Genomic DNA, 23033 nt, shown 5'->3' on the forward strand with positions numbered 1-23033 from the left:
CTGCGCCGACGCGCGGGGGTGACGAGCCTGGAGCAGGGCAGTCAGAGCCGACGCTGCTGGCGGCCCGGTCAGGAAACGAGGTAGGGGACTGTGCCCACAGGCGCGGAACACAACATCATTAAGGAATATTCTTGTCAAAACTCACCAAATGACTCAGTAAAGTGATATGTCTGAAGCTGCTAACTTGCTATTTAAATGTGTTCTCGTTAGTGATTACATACCAATGAAGAACCTAACAGTGAGATAAAAGATAATAGCCATCTTTTCATGTTGAGAAAAAACAAAGGCATAACAAAACAGCAGCATCAATAACTCACCATTAGAATCTTCATCAGGGCATAGCAATTACTAAGTAGACCAAAAGGGCAAGCCCATTGGTTCAGGTGGCATGTACAATGCACCGCCATGCAGAAGGTTAAATGTAAGACATTGATAAGACAGGCTAAGAGAGAATTTGAAAAGAAGTTGGCTGTAGAGGCAAAAACTCACAGTAAAAACAATTTTAAATATATCCGAAGCAGAAAGCCTGTGAGGGAGTCAGTTGGACCGTTAGATGATCGAGGGGTTAAAGGGGCACTTAGAGAAGATAAGGCCATCGCGGAAAGATTAAATGATTTCTTTGCTTCGGTGTTTACTGAAGAGGATGTTGGGGAGGTACCCGTAATGGAGAAGGTTTTCATGAGTAATGATTCAGATGGACTGAATCAAATCACAGTGAACCTAGAAGATGTGGTAGGCCTGATTGACAAACTGAAGAGTAGTAAATCACCTGGACCGGATGGTATACACCCCAGAGTTCTGAAGGAACTAAAAAATGAAATTTCAGACCTATTAGTAAAAATTTGTAACCTATCATTAAAATCATCCATTGTACCTGAAGACTGGAGGATAGCAAATGTAACCCCAATATTTAAAAAGGGCTCCAGGGGCGATCCGGGAAACTACAGACCGGTTAGCCTGACTTCAGTGCCAGGAAAAATAGTGGAAAGTGTTCTAAACATCAAAATCACAGAACATATAGAAAGACATGGTTTAATGGAACAAAGTCAGCATGGCTTTACCCAGGGCAAGTCTTACCTCACAAATCTGCTTCACTTTTTTGAAGGAGTTAATAAACATGTGGATAAAGGTGAACCGGTTAGATATAGTATACTTGGATTTTCAGAAGGCGTTTGACAAAGTTCCTCATGAGAGGCTTCTAGGAAAAGTAAAAAGTCATGGGATAGGTGGCGATGTCCTTTCGTGGATTGCAAACTGGCTAAAAGACAGGAAACAGAGAGTAGGATTAAATGGGCAATTTTCTCAGTGGAAGGGAGTGGACAGTGGAGTGCCTCAGGGATCTGTATTGGGACCCTTACTGTTCAATATATTTATAAATGATCTGGAAAGAAATACGACGAGTGAGATAATCAAATTTGCAGATGACACAAAATTGTTCAGAGTAGTTAAATCACAAGCAGATTGTGATAAATTGCAGGAAGACCTTGTGAGACTGGAAAATTGGGCATCCAAATGGCAGATGAAATTTAATGTGGATAAGTGCAAGGTGATGCATATAGGGAAAAATAACCCATGCTATAATTACACGATGTTGGGTTCCATATTAGGTGCTACAACCCAAGAAAGAGATCTAGGTGTCATAGTGGATAACACATTGAAATCGTCGGTTCAGTGTGCTGCGGCAGTCAAAAAAGCAAACAGAATGTTGGGAATTATTAGAAAAGGAATGACGAATAAAACGGAAAATGTCATAATGCCTCTGTATCGCTCCATGGTGAGACCGCACCTTGAATACTGTGTACAATTCTGGTCGCCGCATCTCAAAAAAGATATAATTGCGATGGAGAAGGTACAGAGAAGGGCTACCAAAATGATAAGGGGAATGGAACAACTCCCCTATGAGGAAAGACTAAAGAGGTTAGGACTTTTTAGCTTGGAGAAGAGACGACTGAGGGGGGATATGATAGAGGTGTTTAAAATCATGAGAGGTCTAGAACGGGTAGATGTGAATCGGTTATTTACTCTTTCGGATAGTAGAAAGACTAGGGGACACTCCATGAAGTTAGCATGGGGCACATTTAAAACTAATCGGAGAAAGTTCTTTTTTACTCAACGCACAATTAAACTCTGGAATTTGTTGCCAGATAATGTGGTTCGGGCAGTTAGTATAGCTGTGTTTAAAAAAGGATTGGATAAGTTCTTGGAGGAGAAGTCCATTACCTGCTATTAAGTTCACTTAGAGAAAAGCCACTGCCATTAGCAATGGTTACATGGAATAGACTTAGTTTTTGGGTACTTGCCAGGTTCTTATGGCCTGGATTGGCCACTGTTGGAAACAGGATGCTGGGCTTGATGGACCCTTGGTCTGACCCAGTATGGCATTTTCTTATGTTCTTAAGGTCCCCTATTCAATCCCTGAGTTGGATCTTCCACTCCCCATGTCATCTGGGGTTGGGAATACTGTGGAGGCAGCATTCAGAACCCCCAGGGGGGCGAGAAGGAGGAAATCATGTTCTTTGCTTAAAGGTGACATCTGGTGTTCAGTGCCCATTATTGAAAAATTCTGGAGGGAGCCCTGGTATGTGGCCCCTGGCCCAGGACTATCAATGCATTGAACAGACTAGGTATATTGGGGGTGGGTGGGTGGGTTATAAAATAGGGGGGGAAATGCCCAGATATTTGCAAATGAAGACTCATGTGCCAATGCCCAGCCCTGGTTCTGACTGAGCTGGAAGTACAAAGGAATAAAAAAATGAACAAAATATGTAACAAGGATCATTTAGTTTACCATTTTACAGAAAGGTCTGGTGCTTTTAGAGTATATCAAACATTCATAGTGTTGTAAATGAATTCTATTTACATTGTTATTCATGACTGAATCTAAATTGAATGATGAACATTAAGCTTTCTGTCTATCAGCTGGGGTAGAACTAAAGTGGAAAAATCACCAGTCAACAATATATTGCTATCATCGAACAGATATATGGAAGATGGCAATGAAGAGGCTGATGTTGATGTGATTGATGCAGATCAGGTAATACCGATGTGGTATCTGTTTTAAATAAGATCACTGACTGAAGAGGTAGACTTAATTAGCATCTCAGAAACCTGGTCAAAGGCTTACCAATTAGTCAGTGCAGGATACAAATTATATCACAATGACAAGGTTAATTAAATTGGCGGGGGGGGGGGGGGGGGGGGCGGGGGTGGTGGAAGGGACTCTATATGTTAAGGATGGCATACAGCAGAGTCTGCAGCCTTAGGCTCTCAACATGCATCTCTTTCATATCCCTTCCCGGCAGAAGAAGAGACCATTATCTTATATTAGCAGCTACACCTCTGATGCTACTTTCCTGTAAAACGCATGCTGCCTGTAGTTCATAGAGTTGCCAACTGTCCAGATTTTCTACAGACAATACAGAATTTCAAAGCAGTGTCAGGAAGCCAGATGGAGAGTTAAAATATCTAGAAATTGTCCAGATTTTAACACACCAGTCCAACGCAGTAGATATCTTGGCACTTGTCAGCAGGCAACTTCTCCATGCCTAGCCAGAAGGAGCTGTGGTTTAACTCCACAGCCAACAGTGAGGCTACAATATAATTGAGAAATTTTCTCAGATTCTGTAACTGCCAGTGGATCCCCTCCTGCCTGTGACAAAACAGTAAGAGTTCCAGTGAGGCCGTCACATGACAGCTTCCCACCCAGCTGCGGCCTATATATATATATATATATAGATAGATAGATAGATATACATTTTCCCCTTCTTTTTGTGTGTACACACTTACTGGACTGGGGACTGGCGGGGAAAGGTATAATGCCTTTTTGGGTGCAAGTATGTGAAGTTACTCTAGGGGAAAACTGTGGATGTTGTCCCTTCTTACCTGCAGTTGACACCGCTGTGGCAAACAATGATTCCTCAGTTCTTCTAGCCTGCTCTGTCATCAGGTGCTGCTGTCAATGCTGCTGATTCTGAGGGAGCAGTGTCACAGATTGAGATGGACGCAGAAGTCTTGTTGAGCACCAACAACAGGATTCTTTCTTTTCTGGCAGTTGTGATAGCGATGTCATTATTTGGAATCTTAGATCTGGCAGGATGTGTCCAAGATGGAGACTCAGGATGTCATGGTTATGCCGAAGGAAACAGCAAGGCTGCTAACTGGGGAGAATGGTGAAAGTTCTGAGGCTGCTGTTGGTCAGTCCTCCCCTGAGGCGTTTCTCCTTTATCACCAATGACCTCCAATTTGATCTGAGGTTTCGCTGTACGTACCGGATCAGTCCAGACTCCTGGGTTCATACATCCGTGCCAGCAGGTGGAGACAGAGAAAGTAAAACTGACACTGCTTTATATATCCTGATGCCCCTGCAGTTCCTCAGTATTTCTCTGTCTCCAGCAGTGGACTGATGCTTGATGCAGTTGGTCCAGTATTTTTTTCTTGGAGTTTTTATTTCTTGATTCTAGGTTGAGCCTGCCTCTCAGGGGGGTGGGGTTGCTCAGGAGTAACTCCTCCCCAGTTTGGTTGAGGAGGGGGCTGGGGGTCGGTGACCCATCAGTACTCCTGCACCCCAAGAAACCGTGAGGTGCACATCCAGTGCTCCGGATCCCTCCCTGTCATGAGTTTGGCTCCAAAATTGATTTTTTTCCTCACTTTTCCCTCCTTTTTACTTACTTTGCTGAATTGAGCTGGACAGCTCTCTTCACACTAGGAAGGAAACTTGTAGTGAGGCTGCTTTTAGAGCAGTAAAGTTTCTGTAAAAAAAAAAAAAAAAAAAGATAAAGCAGAGTTAGGAGCAGGAGCAGGCAGGACAGCTTGCATCAGCTCTCTCTCTCCCCCCGGCCCTCCTCCGGCACATTTTAGAAGCTTGTTTCTTGGGGTTTTTTATCTGCAGTTTTCTTTTTTGTTTTCCTGCTCGTCGGGCCGCCGGCGCCATGATGGTTAGGGGGGTGGCCTGTCAAGCATGCGGGTTGACTCCCGCATGGCTGAATCGCCGCAGTCTATGCGTGGCGTGTATCTGGGGGGGGGGGGAGGGTGGGTCCCTTGGAGCTCCCTAGGCTGGAGAAACAACGGAGAGCTCTCCTTACCCCTTCCCCGATGGCTCTGGGCTCGGCAGCGGCCAATGAGGAGTCCCGACGTGGTAACCTCAGGAACGGCGGCCATCTTGGATCCCCCAGCGGTCGGGCCCGTGTTTCCACAGACTGTAGAGGAGACCCCTCCAGTGCTTTTCCTGGTGCTCCCGGGTCCTATAGAGGGACAGGGGGCACCGGTAGGGCCATTTTTGCCCCCAGCTGATAGTGGGCAGGCTCCAGTCCCTTTTTCGCTGGAGTTTGTGCTTTTAATAAACAAGGCATTTTTAGCACAGTACGAGGGGACTGTGCCTGGCGGAGGGAGTTTGCAACCCCCCCCCCCCTCTGCTACCGGAGCCTAGCTTGTCCCAGACCGGACCTCCTCTGGCTCAGGTCCAGGTCAGGAGAGGCAGGGGCGGCACAGGGAGGGGCAGCTCCCGCAAGAGTGGTGCGCATGCCCAAAGTGACCTCACAGGGGGACCCCGCCAGTCCAGGGACATCACTGCCCGCTGCTCGGGCAGCGGACCCGGCTTCAATAGATGCCAACCAGGATGATGATGTGGATTCGGGGCCGGCGGCAGAGGGGGATGACCCCAAGATTCTCAGATTGTTCCGCAGGGACGAGCTTACACCACTCCTTCCTCAGGTCTTGGAGGAGCTGGGGCTCCAGTCTCCGCCTGACGAATCTCGCAAGGATGGTGCAGATCCAGTGTTGCGGAGCACGAGGCGTCCTTTCGCCGGGTTTCCGACCATGAGTCCGTTCAGACGGTGATGGAGCAGGAATGGAATACGCCAGACGCGGGTTTGAGAGTCGGTAGGGCTATGGCTAAGCTTTATACTTTGCCGGAACAGACATTGGAGTTGTTTGCCCTGCCCAAGGTGGATGCCGCGGTCTCCGCCGTCACGAAGAAAACTATCCCGGTTGCAGGGGCTATGGCTCTGAAGGACGTTCAGGACCGCAAGCTTGAGATTCAACTCAAAAGGATTTTTGAGATCTCGGCTCTGAGTCTATGCGCGGCTATTTGTTCCAGCCTCATGCAGAGGGCCTGCATACGCTGGGTGCAGCATGCCCAGGAGGAGCAGACTCTCACGGATGCGCAAGTAGCTCAGTCGGATCGGCTCGAATCGGCAATTTCGTTTGTAGCAGATGCTTTGTATGATGTTGTCCAGACGTCCTCCCGTATTATGGGGTCTGCGGTGTTGGCACACTGCCTACTCTGGCTCCTTAACTGGTCCGCGGATGTTTCCGCTAAGTCCCAGTTTGCATCCTTACCCTTTAAGGGTCGTCTCCTTTTTGGTGAGGAGTTGGATCAGATTGTAAAGCAGTTGGCAGACACTAAGGTACCTCGCTTGCCAGAGGATAGGACTAGGGGTCGGCGCAGTTTTCCTGCGCAGCAGCATTTTCGGGATTCGCACAGGTTTCGTCAGCCACGCCCCACGGGGGCGACGGCACAGAGGTCCTTCTCCCCTAGAGGTCAGGCCTGGGGTCAGCCTTTTCGAGGGGGCCGTAGACCCTTCAGGACCTCCAGCAATGCCGTTGTCTCCAGTTCCAAATCTGCTGAATGAAAGGAGGCCAGCCTACTCCGCCATTCCTTTTTTAGGAGGTCGGCTAGCGTGGTTTTACGGGGAGTGGGCCAAGATCACACAGGATCAGTGGGAACTCGGGGTGATAAAAGATGGTTACGCCTTAAAATTTGCTCGGCCCATCCGCAACCTGTTCCTAATATCCCCCTGCGGCTCACTGCAGAAGCGCAGAGCAGTGGAAGAAACTCTGCGTAGGTTGCAGCAGTTGGGCTGTGGTGCCAGTACCTCCGGAGGAGCTGCAAACGTGGCGATATTCGATTTACTTTGTAGTCCCGAAGAAGGAGGGAACTTTTCGCTTCATTCTCGATTTGAAGCGTGTGAACGTGGCATTGCGGGTTCCTTGTTTTCAGATGGAGACGTTACACTCTGTAATAGCGGCGGTACACTCTCAGGAGTTTCTAGCGTCCCTAGATCTGACGGAAGCATATCTTCACATACCTATTTCCCGGGACCATCAACACTACCTGAGGTTTATGGTATTGGGGCAGCACTTCCAGTTTCAGACACTCCCATTTGGATTGGCCACGGCGCCTCGGGTCTTTACCAAAGTCATGGTAGTCATGGCAATGACGTTATGTTGGAAGGGGATCCTGGTTCATCTCTACCTGGACGATTGGCTCATTCGGGCAAAGTCGGAAGCCAGTTGCCGGGCAGTGGTGCAGGCGGTACTTCAGACCTTGCGTTGTTAGGTAGGGTGGTGAATTTGGCGAAGAGCCAGCTAATACCATCAAAGACTCAGGAGTATCTGGGAGCGTTCTTCGACACCAACCAAGGCAGAGTCTTTCTGAGGAACAAGAGAGTCCACAAGCTACAATCGCAGATTCGGCGATTAGCACTGTTGCGCGTTCCCAGGGCTTGGGATGTGTTACAAGTCCTTGTGTCCATGATGTCCACCTTGCAGCTGGTACCGTGGGCTTTTGTTCATATGCACCCTCTTCAGAGAGCGCTTCTGGCCCAGTGGGGCCTGTTGTCGGCACAGTATCACCAACCTGTTTACCTTCCTCCGGAGACCAAGGACAGTCTGTCGTGGTGGCTACACACTCCCAACCTCCTGCGCAGAATATCCTTGGAGGTTCCGGACTGGGTGGTCTTGACCACGGATGCAAGTCTCTCGGGTTGGGGAGCGGTTTGTCAGCGTCAAGCAGCTCAATGCTCCTGGTTGAGCATAGAGGCGTCTTGGACTATCAATCGATTGGAAGCCAGGGCAGTGCGTTTGGCTTTGCTTGCCTTTCAGCCTTTACTCCAAGGGCGGTCAGTGCGAGTCCTCTCAGACAATGCGACAACTGTAGCCTATATGAACAGGCAAGGAGGCACCAGAAGCCATGCGGTGTTGCTGGAAATTCAGGACTTGATCCGGTGGGCAGAGCAGCATTTAGTACAAATCTTGGCGTCTCATATTGCTGGCGTCGAGAATGTGCAAGCCGATTATCTCAGTTGCACGCTTCTGGATCCGGGAGAATGGGAGTTGTCAGATGCGGCCATGCACCTCATTCGAGAGAAATGGGGCTGTCCACAAGTCGACCTGATGGCGACACATCTCAATGCAAAGGCTCCTCGATTTTTCAGCAGATGCAGAGACTACAGTGCCGAGGGTGTAGATGCTCTGGTCCTTCCCTGGCCTCGGGGAGTTCTGCGGTATGTCATTCCTCCTTGGCCTCTAGTGGGCAAGATCATACAGCGCATAGAGAGGCAACCAGGGGAGGTGATACTTGTGGCTCCAGAGTGGCCACGTCGTCCTTGGTTCGCCGATCTGTTGAATCTAGCAGTCGACGGTCCCTTACGACTCAGTCATCTCCCCAGTCTATTACATCAGGGTCCCATATTTTCCGATCAGGCAGATCGCTTTTGTCTAGCAGCATGGCTTTTGAGAGGAGACCTGATGGCGACACATCTCAATGCAAAGGCTCCTTGGTTTTTCAGCAGATGCAGAGACTACGGTGCCGAGGGCGTAGATGCTCTGGTCCTTCCCTGACCTTGGGGAGTTCTGCGGTATGTCTTTCCTCCTTGGCCTCTAGTGGGCCAGATCATACAGTGCATAGAGAGGCAACCAGGGGAGGTGATACTTGTGGCTCGAGAGTGGCCACGTCGTCCTTGGTTCGCCGATCTGTTGAATCTAGCGGTCACCGGTCCCTTACGACTCAGTCATCTCCCCAGTCTATTACATCAGGGTCCAGTATTTTCCGATCAGGCAGATCGCTTTTGTCTAGCGGCATGGCTTTTGAGAGGAGGCGTTTAAGGTCAAAAGGTTACCCGGAGTCCGTAATTATTACGCTTCTTCAATCTAGGCGGAAGTCCACCTCAGTGGCGTACGTCCGTGTTTGGAAGGTTTTTGAATCCTGGTGTGTGGCGAAAGTAATTCAGGCCTTGAGCGCTTCCATGTCTCACGTGTTATCCTTTTTACAGGACGGCTTGGTCAAGGGCCTTGCCTTTAACTCTCTTAGAGTTCATGTGGCGGCATTGACGTCTTTGAAGGGGAACCTGGAGGGCTGTCGCTTGTCCTCTCATCCGGATGTGGTCCATTTTATTCAAGGGGTTAAGAACCTACATCCGCCGGTCAGGAGGCTTTGTCCTCCTTGGAACCTCAGTCTGGTGCTTCGAGGTTTGTGTGAGGCCCCTTTTGAACCCATACGTAGGGCTATGCTAAAGGATGTGACTTTGAAGGTTGTTTTCTTGGTAGCCATTTGCTCTGCAAGGCGAATTTCAGAGTTACAGGCTCTGTCATGTCGTGATCCTTTTCTTAAGATATCGGACGGGGGTGTGTCCTTACGAATGGTTCCATCTTTTCATCCGAAGGTGGTGTCTTCTTTTCATGTTAATCAGTCAGTTGAGCTGGCAGCTTTTTTGGACTTGTCTGATTCAGAACCAAATGCTCGGGACCTACGACATTTGGACGTACGTCGTACGTTACTCTGGTATCTTAAGGTCACGAATGGTTTTCGTCGCTCCGACCATCTTTTCGTTTTGTGGAGCGGTCCGAAGAAGGGACTTCAAGCTTCCAAGACCACCATTGCCAGGTGATAAGCCGGTACCAGAGGGCTTTGAGGGCTCATTCCACTCAATCTCAGTCGGCCTCTTGGGCAGATGCTCACTTGGTATCGCCACAAGAGATTTGTAGGGTGGCGACTTGGAAGTCACTGCATACTTTTGCAAGACATTATCGACTGGATGTGGCAGATCGGGAGCCTCGGTCCTTTGGCGAAAGCATATTGTGCGCGGGACTTTCCAGGTCCCACCCTGTTTAGGAAGCTTTGGTACATCCCAGGAGTCTGGACTGATCAGGTACGTACAGGAAAAAGAAAATTTGGTTCTTACCTGATAATTTTCGTTCCTGTAGTACCAAGGATCAGTCCAGAGTCCCACCCAGGGGTGAAGGAGGATGGAGAGTTGGGCGCTTTACCTTTGTATATTACAGATCTCAGAAGTTGTTAAGTTCTCAAGATTTATATTTCAATGGGTTTTTTTCTGATGGTTTGTTTGCGTTCAGCTTTGGTACAGATTAATACTGAGGAACTGCAGGGGGCATCAGGATATATAAAGCAATGTCAGTTTTACTTTCTCTGTCTCTGCCTGCTAGCACGGATGTATGATCCTAGGTACTACAGGAACGAAAATTATCAGGTAAGAACCAAATTTTCTTTTGAGCCCCACACTTCAAACTGTTAGATCTTGTACCCCGAAACCCTCTCCTATAACATTGGACAGCATTTTGACAGTCTTATCTTTGGTAGTCTTCTTTGGCAACCCTTAGTGGTACAATTAACAATATTTACACCCGGATCTAAACCCAGGAAGAAACTTTGGTGACCCATACCCACCAAATAGAGAAACTGAAACAAAATACTGAGAAATTAGCCTCTGTTCAAGTTACCTTTGTTCAGAACAGGAATGTGGTGCACCGTAGGCTAGAAAATTTGGAAAACTCCATTAGACATCTTAATTTGCGAGTTCTGAATTTTCTTGTGATGGCCATGAATACCGCAGCTGTTATATCTCTGTTATATCCTCTGTCAGAAAGAAGAGGGAGAGTGCATCTGCTCATTGGTTCTTAGCTGCTGGCCAGTAGCAGAATTCAAAATCAAACCAATAAAAGAAGAGGGACCAGCAGGCCTGCCTGAGGTTGAGTTGTTGAGCTTGCAAAAGTACTCAAGATTTTTATGATCCATGTAGATTGTGATGCAGTGCTTAGCACCCTCTAAGAGGTGTCACCATTTCTCTAATGCCAGTTTTAGAGACAGGAGCTCACAATCCCCAATGGTGTAGTTTCTTTCAGCTGGGGAAACCTTCTGGGAGAAGGAGGAGCATGGTAGAAGGGTCTCTTCGGTGTTATGTTGGTTAAGGACAGCCCCTACTCCGAGAGTAGAGGCATTTACCTCCAAGATGAAGGGACAATTGGGATCTGGATGGCCAAAGACAGACCTTGTGAGAAGGCACTCTTCAGAGCCCAGAGGCATTGATGGCTTCCAGGGACCAGTTCTGGGTGCTGCTCCCTTCTTGGTCAAGGTGTGAGAGTGGTTGCAAAGGTGGCGTACCCTGGGATAAATTGATGATTATAGTTGGCAAATCCTAGGAATCATTGTAAGGCCTGGAGACCATCAGGGTGGGGTCAATCCAAGATGGCTTTCTGTTTAGCCAGATCCATCAGGAGGCCAGTGCTGGAGATAATGCTACCCAGGAAGGGCAATTGTTCTTGTTCAAAAAGGCATTTCTGGAGTTTAGCATAGAGATTGTACTCCCTTAGTCACTAAAGCACTTGTTTCATATCTTCCCAGTGAGATGCCAGCAATTGCAAATAGATGAAGATATTATCTAGGTATAACACTACAAATGAATAAAGAAGATCAAAACGACATAACTAGGTACTCATAGCATCTGTCGCATGTATTGAATGCTGTCTTCCATTCATCTCCTGGCTTGATACGGATGAGACTGTAAGTGCCTCTCAGATTCAGCTTAGTGAAACTTTTGGCACTCTATAGATCACCAAGCAGCTCTAAGATTAAAGACAGTGGATAACAATTCTTTCTTGTAATGGTATTAAGGCCACAAAGAAAAAGCCTGCCCTTGTCTGAGATGAGGAGGGCCAGATGAAATCACGAGCCAGGTTTTCTTTAATGTACTTAGTCATGGCCTCAGCCTCAGGTGGAGACAACTTGCCTGGAACTAGATCAATGCCACAGTCATAAGGATGATGCAGGGGCAGAATCTCGGCCCGCTGTTTAGAGAAAATGTCCAGATAAGCTGCGTGGAGGTAGGCCCAGTGTAGTGATGGCCAAGGTTAAGCGAGCTAGAGGCTGGACAGAGGCACTTGCCAGGTTCTTATGGCCTGGATTGGCCACTGTTGGAAACAGGATGCTGGGCTTGATGGACCCTTGGTCTGACCCAGTATGGCATGTTCTTAAGGCAGGAGGTGGAGCAGGAGGGCCCCCATCAAGCCAGTTCTAAGAAAGACCAGTCAATTATTGGCTGGTGCTGCTGAATCCAAGGTAATCCCAAGATAATGGATTCACCGCTCGAGAAATCACACGGAATGAGATGACTTTGGAATACAGAAGTCCTGTATGAAAGGAGACAGGGACTGTTCTCTCCATGAGTTGACCAGGTAATGAGTCCCTATAAATTGAAGAGTTAGTCACAGGTAGAGTAGATGTGACTCGGTTATTTACACTTTCGAATAATAGAAGGACTAGGGGGCATTCCATGAAGTTAGCAAGTAGCACATTTAAGAGTAATCGGAGAAAGCAAATGTTGCTTACCTGGTGTAACAGGTGTTCTCACAGGACAGCAGGATGTTAGTCCTCACAAATGGGTGACATCATCAGGATGGAGCCCTGTACGGAAAACTTTTCTGTCAAAGTTTCAAGAAGCTTTGACTGACACTGGCACACTGGGTGCACTGAGCATGCCCAGCCTGCAATTATCCCTGTGAGCCACAGGTGTCTCCCTCAGTCTCGTCTTATAGCTAAAAAGCGCAAGTGAAACTAAAATAAAAGTATACAGACCCAACTCCGCGGGGTGGCGGGCGGGTTTCGTGAGGACTAACATCCTGCTGTCCTGTGAGAACACCTGTTACACCAGGTAAGCAACATTTGCTTTCTCACAGGACAAGCAGGATGGCAGTCCTCACAAATGGGTGAGTACCGAGCTGAGGATGCCCGAGAATGCACCAGATACACCGCAGACACGCGAAAGCGTAATGACTGAGGTGGAAATGGGAACGGAGGGCATCCGCAACACCATAATGGGTTCGTGGAAGGATGTTGGGTAGTGAATTGAAAAAGGTAAGAGTAGTCGGACTGGCCAAACATGGAGCATGCCGGCTAGTCAATGTAAGCAATAATAGGCTGCAAAGGTATGGAGAGGACTCCAGGCTGCAGCCTGATAAAAAAGTACAAGCAGCAGTAACCAAAGGGAAGCTGTTAAGGCTAGGACAGAAACAACAGTATGTGGATACCCACAGTGTTGTAGTGAAGTGTCTGCTTGTTGGTAGCAAAGGAAATACAGACCACTTAGTCAGAAGGATTAGATCTGAGTGGCCACTGGAAGTCGCAGCTTGACTCTTGCATGGAGGAAAGAGTCAAGTGGAATTCACATGGAATGCAGTGCAATGTAGATAGAATGTAAGCGCAGCATTACTGTCCAGGAATGTGGAAAACCCACTCTCTCCCTAGGGCGAGAGAGAGAGGCTAGGAAAAATTGGCAGAGTATTTCCTGAGTAAAGAGAGATGCAACATCTACCTGAAAAGGATAGAAAGATGAATGCATAGAACCACTCAGTGACGGAGGAACGAGTCAGGTGAGTATGGAAAGAGTGCATAACTCACGGACCCTGCTGGCAGGAATGACATTAAGAGGGAAAGAAGTTCCCTTGCCAAACTGTGGAAGAGAGGAATGGAAAGGCTCAAACGTAGAATGTATGAGACTTAGAAGGAAAATATATATGTTCATTCCGTGATTAGATAAATAGAGGCGGCTTGATCAGTGGATAATCCATGGTAAGCCGACTCAGAGAGGTTTACCGTAAACGGGAACCCAACTCCCAAAACGATACACCTACTGAGAGAAAGGTGTAACTATGTGGAGGATGTCTGGAGAACAGAATCCGAGGGAGTAAGAAAAAATGGTGGAAAAGTAAAAGGAGTAATACCTCTCTTTTTTTTTCTTTTTTTTTTTAAGCGTCAGGAGGTAAAGCCTGCCATATTAAACGGCAAGATTTATGTTTAGAAGGTTTTGTGACGCTACCAGAACCTAAGAACATCAGTAAGTCTATGATTTGGGACTGACTGGTGAGAGAAGAAAAGGTTACTGATATGATGGATTGAGAAGTATGGGAAGCATACTGATCTCAGTCAGGGAGTGGGGAAAAGAATACTGAACCCCATCCCAGTTCAACATTAGAAAAAATGCTGGCTACGAGAGGCAGCAGAAGAGATATATTGAAGAGGCCTTTGAGGGAAGAAAAGGCATCTAAGGGAACGCATAGGAAACATGTGTAGGGAGCAGAACCTGTGCATCGTATGGAATGATGCAGACGCAGAGGAAAGTTTAATTAACTCAGCGTGAAAAGATTTTCCCTGTACACATGTAATTGAGACCATTCGAGAGGATAAAACCTACGTGGAGAAGGTCTGATAGAGCGTTCATTAAATCTCTTAGATATGTGGCCCAAGGAGGCATGAAGTGAACAAGGGCCAAGGTAGAGCTGTGCAGCTGTCTAGCAGAGCAGCTAAGAGGTAATGCGTGCTTATGAGTTGGAAAGCACATTGTCCCTATGCTGTCTGCCTGTATGCACAAAGAATTGTTGCAAAAGCAGTATTGGAAGGCATAAGGGCATAACTCATGGGTGCAACGTCCAGGACGTTTAAGAGAAACTATGCTGGAGTGCAATAGACGCATAATGGGTTGAAAGCTTTCAGGAGAAACTTTATAACCCTAAGGAATTGCGAGCATGAGTCGAAGGAGACTAGGTCCTAGATCGAACTGGGATAAGAATCAGGGACGAAAGCAATGAAACCACTTAGGTCCATTGAGTATAGAATGTCACTGAATATAACCCATAGCAGTTTTGAATTATGAGAAAAATGCATAGTGGGAAGAAACCCCATAGCCCAACCATGAAAAGTTGAAGGGCTGAGGTTATGGAAAATATGCACAGGGACATATACGAATGTATCAGAATGTCTGTGCGCATGCTGGACAAGAGGGTCTTAAGACTGTGGTGTCCAGAAGTGTTACAGAAGGGATTTATGGCAGTGACAGTAATCCCAGTTAGTAAATGTATAGTGAGTCATGAAAAAAGTGAGAGCTCATTGCATGTACTGAAAGTGGTTAGCAGTAGTCTATGCAAGGAAAGTGAATGATGTTACACTCCGCAGAGAAAACAGCATTCACCATGATGCAAGAGACAGTTCACTTACCGAAGCTGGTGCCAACGGCAGAGCTTGGGGTTGTAATGTTGACTCATCATAAAGCACATAGAAACATTAAAATAATGTACTTACTGCAATATGGAGTGATGGTAACCAAAGATACCATTGTACCTGTGACTTCTAAAGAAAGTTGGAGTTTCTTAGGTCCAGGATGTGCGGAGAGTGACTATTTTCTGTTAAAAGAAAAAATAGTGCAATTAAAACTCCCCAACCCCCCTCCCTTCTCCCCTCTGCACTTCGTAGCGCCTGGGGGAGTGTACCGGGACTTTGGTACAAGGTGGGGTGGCCGCTCTGATATCTGACCAGATGGGAGACCAGGAGGTGTCCCAATGGAGGATATCATGTAGGCTCCCGCAGGAGTGTGAGCGGTAAGTGGTACCCGCATTTCTGTATGCTGTACAAGGAGACACTGAGACCTGTGGCCAGGCTTCAAGGTGGACTTGTACATGGGGCAATGGTTGCTGAATCTCATGTTTAGCAGATCAGCCAATGCAGCTGGAACTTTGGTTGGGAGGGAACCAAGAGTCAGAGCATTGGTCGGCACAGGGACTTGTTACTGACAAGAAAAGAAGCCCTGCTGCAATCCCAAGAAGATAGAGGGGTTCTCCTGGTATTGTGGCTAACATAGCTAACATAGCGATATGTGACACTAATACAGCTCCTAAGGCACATGACCCAGAACTTTTCGAACCACGGTCCGAATGGGAGAACACAACTCTATGGGAATGCCGCCGAAGCGGGTACTTACCATCCGACGTGGATCGCCGCAAGACGAGCCGGTGAAGACTGTTGACTCCGTCGGTCTCTGGAGTCCTCGAGGGGAAGGCCGGGGACGTAAACGTCCATCTCACACTGAAACCCGGTATGGTGGCACAGGTACAGAGGAGACAGGCCAGGCGTGATTGGCGCTTAGACTGCTAAGTGTAACAGATGGCCATAGTCCCACACCACTTGACGGTGGGGCACGCCAGGAACAGGGGAGCCCTAATGGAACTCATGTTCCCTTCCCTCGTCGCAGCGGCTCGATGTGTCGTGACGCCAATGCAGAAGCCGTCGGACCTGGATCCGGAAGTTCTGGATCACCAAGGACTGCCAACTGTAGGAACAGTGCTGATGGCAGTGGTGATGTTGCTCTGCCCGAGCGTTGTCCAGCCTGGAGAAGGATGGCACCGACGTGCTGGATGGCGTCAGTGGCGGACGATCACGATGTCGGCGATGATGAGTGCCACGGTGCTCGGCCCGGTCTTTCCCCAGCGCCGAGATGGAAGCCCTCGTCGTCCTGGAAGGCGATCGATGACGAACTGTCAGCACGCCTGCTCTGCTCCTGACACAATGGAGTGTCTTAAGCTAATACGGGGCTTAAAAAAGAACCCAAAGCGTGGATGTGGAATCGAATGTGAGGAGGCGAGGGTATTATGTGGTGGTGCTATGTCAGTATTGACGATATTGAAGGCAACCTAAGGGACTTCGAGGATATCATCAAAATGGGTATGAAAAATCGTCGATGACTGGCCAGGAGAATGATGACAGTGACGGGCACTGACAGCACTGGCATAGGTATCTTTGAAACGATGTGGAATCGAATAATCGAAAAACATTGCCATTATTGAAAAAGATACCGGCATCGACTGAGTCGAAGTCGAATCGATAGGGCGTCAAGGACACCGAAGGAAAACGTAGGTGTCGAGGGCATCGATGCATGGAGGCGGGCATTTATGCCTTTTGTGGCATGGCCACGGGCATCAACTATAGGGCCACAGACGTTGACGGTATCGATTTGGACAGACTCAGATTTCCAAGTGTACATGGTATCGGTGCCCCAGACATGTGTCGGTGGCATCGATATGGACACGTATGGAATCGATGGCATGGATCTCCCAGTCGATGAATTCCATCCCGGCATCAACGCCAGTCCTGGAATCGGCATGGGCATCGATGCCAGCCATAAGGCTGGCATTGGCATCGACGCCCATCCACGGAATCGAGCCGGCATGGATACCCACCGATGGGACCCACCTGGGCATCGAATTTCACCGATGGGAGCAGCCTGGCATCGACTGCCCTCGATGGATGCATTGTAACATAGATGCCCATGGATGAAACACCTGGGCATCGGTGTCCATCGATGCAAAGGACCTGGCACCGATTGCCATCGATGGACAAGCCATCCGGCACCGATGTCCATCGATGGGGACCATCCGGCACCGATGTCCACCGATGGGGACCATCCGGCATCGATGCCCACCGACGAAATCGATGTGGCACCGATGCCCACCGATGGAAAAGGGCTGGACATCGGTGGGGAGGATGGGGCATCGATAGCATCCCCAAAAAGGGGGGTGGCATCGATGAAGTGACCCTGGGATCGTTAAAAAGTGTCTCGGGCAACGGTGGCGGCGACCCGAGTATGCATGGCAGTGACTAACAGCGTGTGCGTCAATGGCATGCATCCGGGTAGGGACGGCACCGAGGAAGACAAGGAAAAAAAAACAGTGCGTAGGAGGAAAAAAGCCTGGTAGCACTGAAAAGCAAAAAACATGGATAAAGGCATCAGGGCACCGTGGGGGGAGGGGCGCTGATGACATATAAAAGCCCAGGGCGGTTTAGGAGGGTACCGGTGTAGCGATAGGGTATCGACTGCGTGAGGGTACCAGGGAACGAAGGACTTGAAGCTACAGAGGTCCTAAAGTTAAGGAAAAAATCCCTACCCCACTAGCATAAGCAAGCAGAGTGTCACAGAGATACTCGCAAGCTGTTTAAAGCTAACTGAAAAATGGGGGAAGGGAAGGCTTCAGTCAGTTAACAGCCTTAAGATAGTGACAGGAACCGACCGAAAAAATAAGAATTAGTACTCACCGAGCGTCGTAAAAACGTACGCGGAGGGAGACCTGTGCAGGGAAAGTGTTTTTTGAAGTGAAAAGTTAAGTGTTTCCATGAGGTAATTAGTTAAAAAATCCTCACAGAGCTCCAACCGCTATGCTGACTGCAGAGCGGAAAAAAGAAGACTGAGGGAGACACCTGTGGCTCACAGGGATAATTGCAGGCTGGGCATGCTCAGTGCACCCAGTGTGCCAGTGTCAGTCAAAGCTTCTTGAAACTTTGACAGAAAAGTTTTCCGTACAGGGCTCCATCCTGATGATGTCACCCCATTTGTGAGGACTACCATCCTGCTTGTCCTGTGAGAAAATTCTTTTTCACTCAACGCACAATAAAGCTCTAGAATTTGTTGCCAGAGGATGTGGTTAGTGCAGTTAGTGTAGCTGGGTTCAAAAAAGGTTTGGATAAGTTCTTGGAGGAGAAGTCCATTAATGGCTATTAATCAATTATACTTAGGGAATAGCCATTGCTATTAATTGCATCAGTAGCAGGGGTTCTTCTTAGTGTTTGGGTAATTGCCAGGTTCTTGTGGCCTGGTTTTGGCCTCTGTTAGAAACAGGATGCTGGACTTGATGGACCCTTGGTCTGACCCAGCATGGCAATTTCTTATGATCTTATGTTCTTATATTCTTAGGTTGTTTCAGGCAGATGGTTGGTATATTTTACTGTGGACAAAGGCTATATCTATGAAATTTCCTCCTGTTCCAGAATCTATGTAGGCCTTCGAGTGGAAGCAGGTGTTATCTGTGGAGAGTATGACCGAGACCAGCAGCTGGGGGGCAAGAAGGAGTCCAAGTGTTGCCTCCCCAGTCAACCCTAGGCACGCAAGTTTCTCAGCTTCTCCAGGCAATTGGATACTAGGTGTCTTTGCCATCTCAGTACATGCACAGGCCTATCTGTCTCCATTGAAGCTTCTCTTCTGGGTAAAGCTTACTTCTTCCCAGTTGTATGGCTTCATTGGTTACTTTGGATTCTGGTAGAGGCATCGGTCATTGGAAGCGGGGAGCCAGGGTTATAAATCGCCGATTATGTTTGTTTTCCCGAGCCCTCTCCTGATGGTGGCGATCAGTCCAGCCGGCTAGAGAGATTTAGGCATCCAAACAAGGAGGAACATCCTGACCATCCAGCTCATCTTTTATTCTGCCTGACAACATTTGCAGAACTGTGGTCATGAGGCCATCCTGTTCCAATGCTAAGGTGTGAAATTCAGTGGCATACTTGCTCAGGGAGGATTCGAAGCAGGTCAGCTGCCAACAAAGAGGTACTTCCAGGTTCCTCACAGACAGCTGGACCTGCTGAAGAAAGTCTGGGAAGTGCTGGAGCATGGAATCATCTTTCTTTTGTTTTTATTTTATTTTTATTACATTTCACTTTTACACACAACAATTATTGTGAGAGAAAACAGGTGGTATAGTAAGGAAATAATATATTCTAATACAAACATCCTCCTCCACTACTCACATAGGTAATCTTAGGGGGCGGATACAATAATACTAAGAGCGAACATTAGGAAATAAGCATACATGGAATCATCTTGTTCCCATATAGTAGAAGCCCAAGCTAAGGCTGTGCCACCAAGGAGAGAGAGAATATTTTAAATTTTTGTTTTATAACTTTTAATCTTGATTATAATTCATGATTGTATTTTTTCTATTTTTTTTTTCATTTTTGTTTGCTTATGAACATTGTATACCGTTTTGATCAATATTTTATTGTTAAACGGTATATAAATAATTTTAAATAAATAAATAAATTAGGTGGCTTTTGAGCAATCCATGGGCAAGAGACTGGAATGCAGTTTAAAGTGCGCTCAGCACTGATTAATAAATCCACAACACTCTTTGGGGTCACCCTTATAGCTTGGTGATGCCAGAAGCTGGGTCATCGTCCTAGGCACTGTGGCAGAACTGGAGAAGGCAGAGCCATCGGATGAGGAGCCAGTTATGGCATCAAAGCATCAATATGATGGATGAGTGACTTGGTTAAGCATACCCTGTTGTTCCTGAACTCTTTTTACCATGCCTGGGATGGTCTGGAGTGAGGACAAGACCGCTGGGTCCATGGCTTCAACAGACAGTAAGATTTGTAGAATCTGGGTGCTGTGGTGAGGTTGGCTCAACATGCAGGAAGTCCCTGCAGATCCTCACTGACAGCTGGCAGAACTAGGCTGGGATGAAACTGAACAGAAGCTTCACCTATATCGGCCCCTTTCACCTTAGGTTGAGCCCTTTGGTTCTAGGGGCTGACAGGTCTTAGGCAAGAGTCTCTTAGGTGATATGAAGGGGGGATGTTTGGTACAAAGCTAAGGTCAGAGGCAGGTGGCAGGCAAGTGTAGTCTAAGTCCAGGCTGAGGTCGGCGGTGGCAGGCAAGAATGCTGAGAAATCAGGCGTGGGTCATATCCAGTGGTCAATCTGATGGTAGGAATGGGAGACACAGAGAAGGACTGAGACAGCAGGGCAGGACTGAGCAGTGTAAATGGATGAGACAAGGCTGGAGGAACGAGGTGAGGTGCAGGAACAGGAACAACGGAATGAGCAGCAACGCACTCTACAAGGCTGTAGATGACCCTTTACTGAGGCAAAGTCTGGGAGACTGAAAGGCCCTTATAAGAACTGGAGGAGATTACGTCATTCCCACTGCATGGCTTTTAAGTGCTGATGCTGGGCGGGCGCACGCCTGGAGGAGTAAAACCAGGCAAAGGATGGCGGCGTCTGAGCCACAGATCAGAGGATCAGTGGTGGCTTTCTGTTGCATGGAGTGGGCCCAAGTGGGTTCAGGGTGAAAGTGTTGGCTCACGGGGCCATCCTGCAAGCTGGCAAACGTAAAAGATACATAAGGAGGACTGATGTCCAACTGAGTCGAGACTAAAGCCAATTGCACTTTAACTGCATTTGGTTTTTTTCTCTTAGTATATGTTTGCCACTATTTATGCCTTTTCAGTACTGTATCTATTGTTTTACTTCCAAGTTGATAGTAAATGCATTAAGAGATTACAGTGTATGGTGGTTTGTCCTGTTGCACCCTGTTCCAGGACTAGGGTGTGGGGGGAAGTTTGATGGATTTAATGCACAAGGCTGATTTCCTCACTGTTATCCAAAGAACTTGCACCCCCATTCTGCCTTGTTACACTTGGGCAGGAGGGTCTTCTGGCTCTGCCCACCTCCCTCTATAGGTGGCAGGTTTTCACAACGTCACCTGAATTGGGATGCTACACTAGTACAATCTGAAGCAAATGTGCAGAAATATTTCAGTGGATCCTCTCAAAATTCACTTCAGATGTCCATGAATTTCATCTGACTTGTTTAAAGTTTTTGGAGATGATGTCATTCAGAGTTTGGCAACTGTGGCTGAAGAAGGGCTCTCCAGTCTCTTGCTGATGAAGAAAGCATCCATATCCATAATAATAAGTGCCCATTTTAAGAGGGGAGAGGGTGGAAGGATGGAGTGTTTTGGTTAGCCTCCAGAGAGGGCTATATCATTGCTGCAGGTGGGGATCAAGAAGGGAGAGGTACATTGGAGGAGACTGTGTGATGCTGGGGTAGCAGGGCAGCACATTCTTTATGGGGGCAGGGGTTGGAAAGAATGATTCAGGCTGATTAGCATGGGGGATTTCCAAGCAGCTAGTATGGACATTACACTTTTCTGTGTTAATGTCCATCAGGCCGACGCCGTACTGTGCGCTGGCTGCAGCACACAGCTCAACCCGCGAATGGACATGCATTTTGGACACACGTCCATAACCCCTGATGCACAATGGGGGTTAGCGCCTCCAATCGTGCGCATAGGTAATAGTGCTCATTTCGTGTAAATACATGTTGATGAAGCTATTATCTATTCCCCCCATGCAAAAAAAAAAAAAATGTGAGCACACATTTTTACTCGCCAAAATTAACGCCTGCCCAGAGGCGTTTATTTTGGAAGAGCCCAAAAAGTGTACAGAAAAGTAGAAAATACTGCTTTTCTGTTCTTCCTCCGACTTAATATCATGGTAATATTAAGTCGGAAGAACAACAAAATTATAATGTCCCGAAAAAAAATAAAATTAAAAAAAAAAAAAAAAAAAGCGTGCCAACGGTCAGGTTAGGAAAACAGATGCTCTAAAATTGAGCCTCCGTTTTCCTAAGTGGCTGACAACCACCTCTCCCAGGCACCCGCTACGGAGGAGGCGTTAAGGGCAAGCAATTTACCCTATCACCTCCTTTTTACTGCGGCAGCCCTTTTGCATTTTGCATTGGATGTCCTGGAGAGGTGGATCGGCGCATGTTAAGGGGGCAGGCACTCAATCATGAGCGCTCCTTTAACTCATGCCAATATAGCATTGGCCTGCATGTTAGTACCAAAATCATCCTATTGAGGGAAAGTTATAGCAATGTTCTTGATAAAATTTTGGGACTTAGCCAGACAAACAGCTAGTTTTGGAAATCTTGCCACTTTTACTTTCCATGATTTATGTGGCTAAGTAGTTATTTAGCTAAAAACTTAGTGAGATAAGTCAGAAATGGACTGGGGCATTCCTCAGCAGTGCAATGTTATCCAGTTAACATAGCCGGATATTACAGATATTCAGCATTATCCAATTAAGTTAGCCAGAATACTCTAGGACTGCCTCATAGCAGTCCTAAAGTTATCTTGGTGACTGTACCTGACAACTTGATACATAACTGGCTATATTCAGAATGTAACCTGCTAAGTATATTGAAAAACATCATTCTGGACCTGCCGGCCTGATCCCCCCCCCATCTCTCACCCGTGAAAATATTTAAAGTTTTGTGGGTTTGAGAGATGAGGATGTTGGCTCAGGCCAGCATGTGCCATTATTTATACTGGGATGGGGGGTTGGGAAATCAAGCCATCAGACCCATGAGGCTGGATTTTATTTTTTTCACAAGATCGCCACTAAACCAGCTTCATGTTTTTGAATATAGTTACTTAAGCTTAAAGTTACACTTACTGAGATAACTTTGAAACCTAACTGATGATGATCAATAAAGCCAGTTAAGTTTCAAAGTTATCTAGTTAGATATAGTCTGATAACTTTATTTGTAGATATTCAAAGGGACATTTATCCTGCCGAATATCCCT

At 47.4% G+C, this 23033-nt stretch overlaps 1 protein-coding gene across 2 annotated transcripts in view; it reads left to right on the top strand.

The window, feature by feature from the left end:
• LOC115092303 (cohesin subunit SA-2-like) overlaps positions 1-23033 on the top strand; it is a 360840-nt gene that overhangs the window by 321257 nt on the left and 16550 nt on the right. For both annotated transcript variants that reach the window (XM_029603069.1, XM_029603070.1), the window contains one exon: positions 2920-3034. In XM_029603069.1, the coding sequence (XP_029458929.1) occupies positions 2920-3034 (115 nt within the window). The remainder of the gene's footprint in view (positions 1-2919; positions 3035-23033) is intronic.

The sequence above is a fragment of the Rhinatrema bivittatum genome, chromosome 5, assembly GCF_901001135.1.
Source record: "Rhinatrema bivittatum chromosome 5, aRhiBiv1.1, whole genome shotgun sequence".
Taxonomy (NCBI): Eukaryota; Metazoa; Chordata; class Amphibia; order Gymnophiona; family Rhinatrematidae; genus Rhinatrema; species Rhinatrema bivittatum.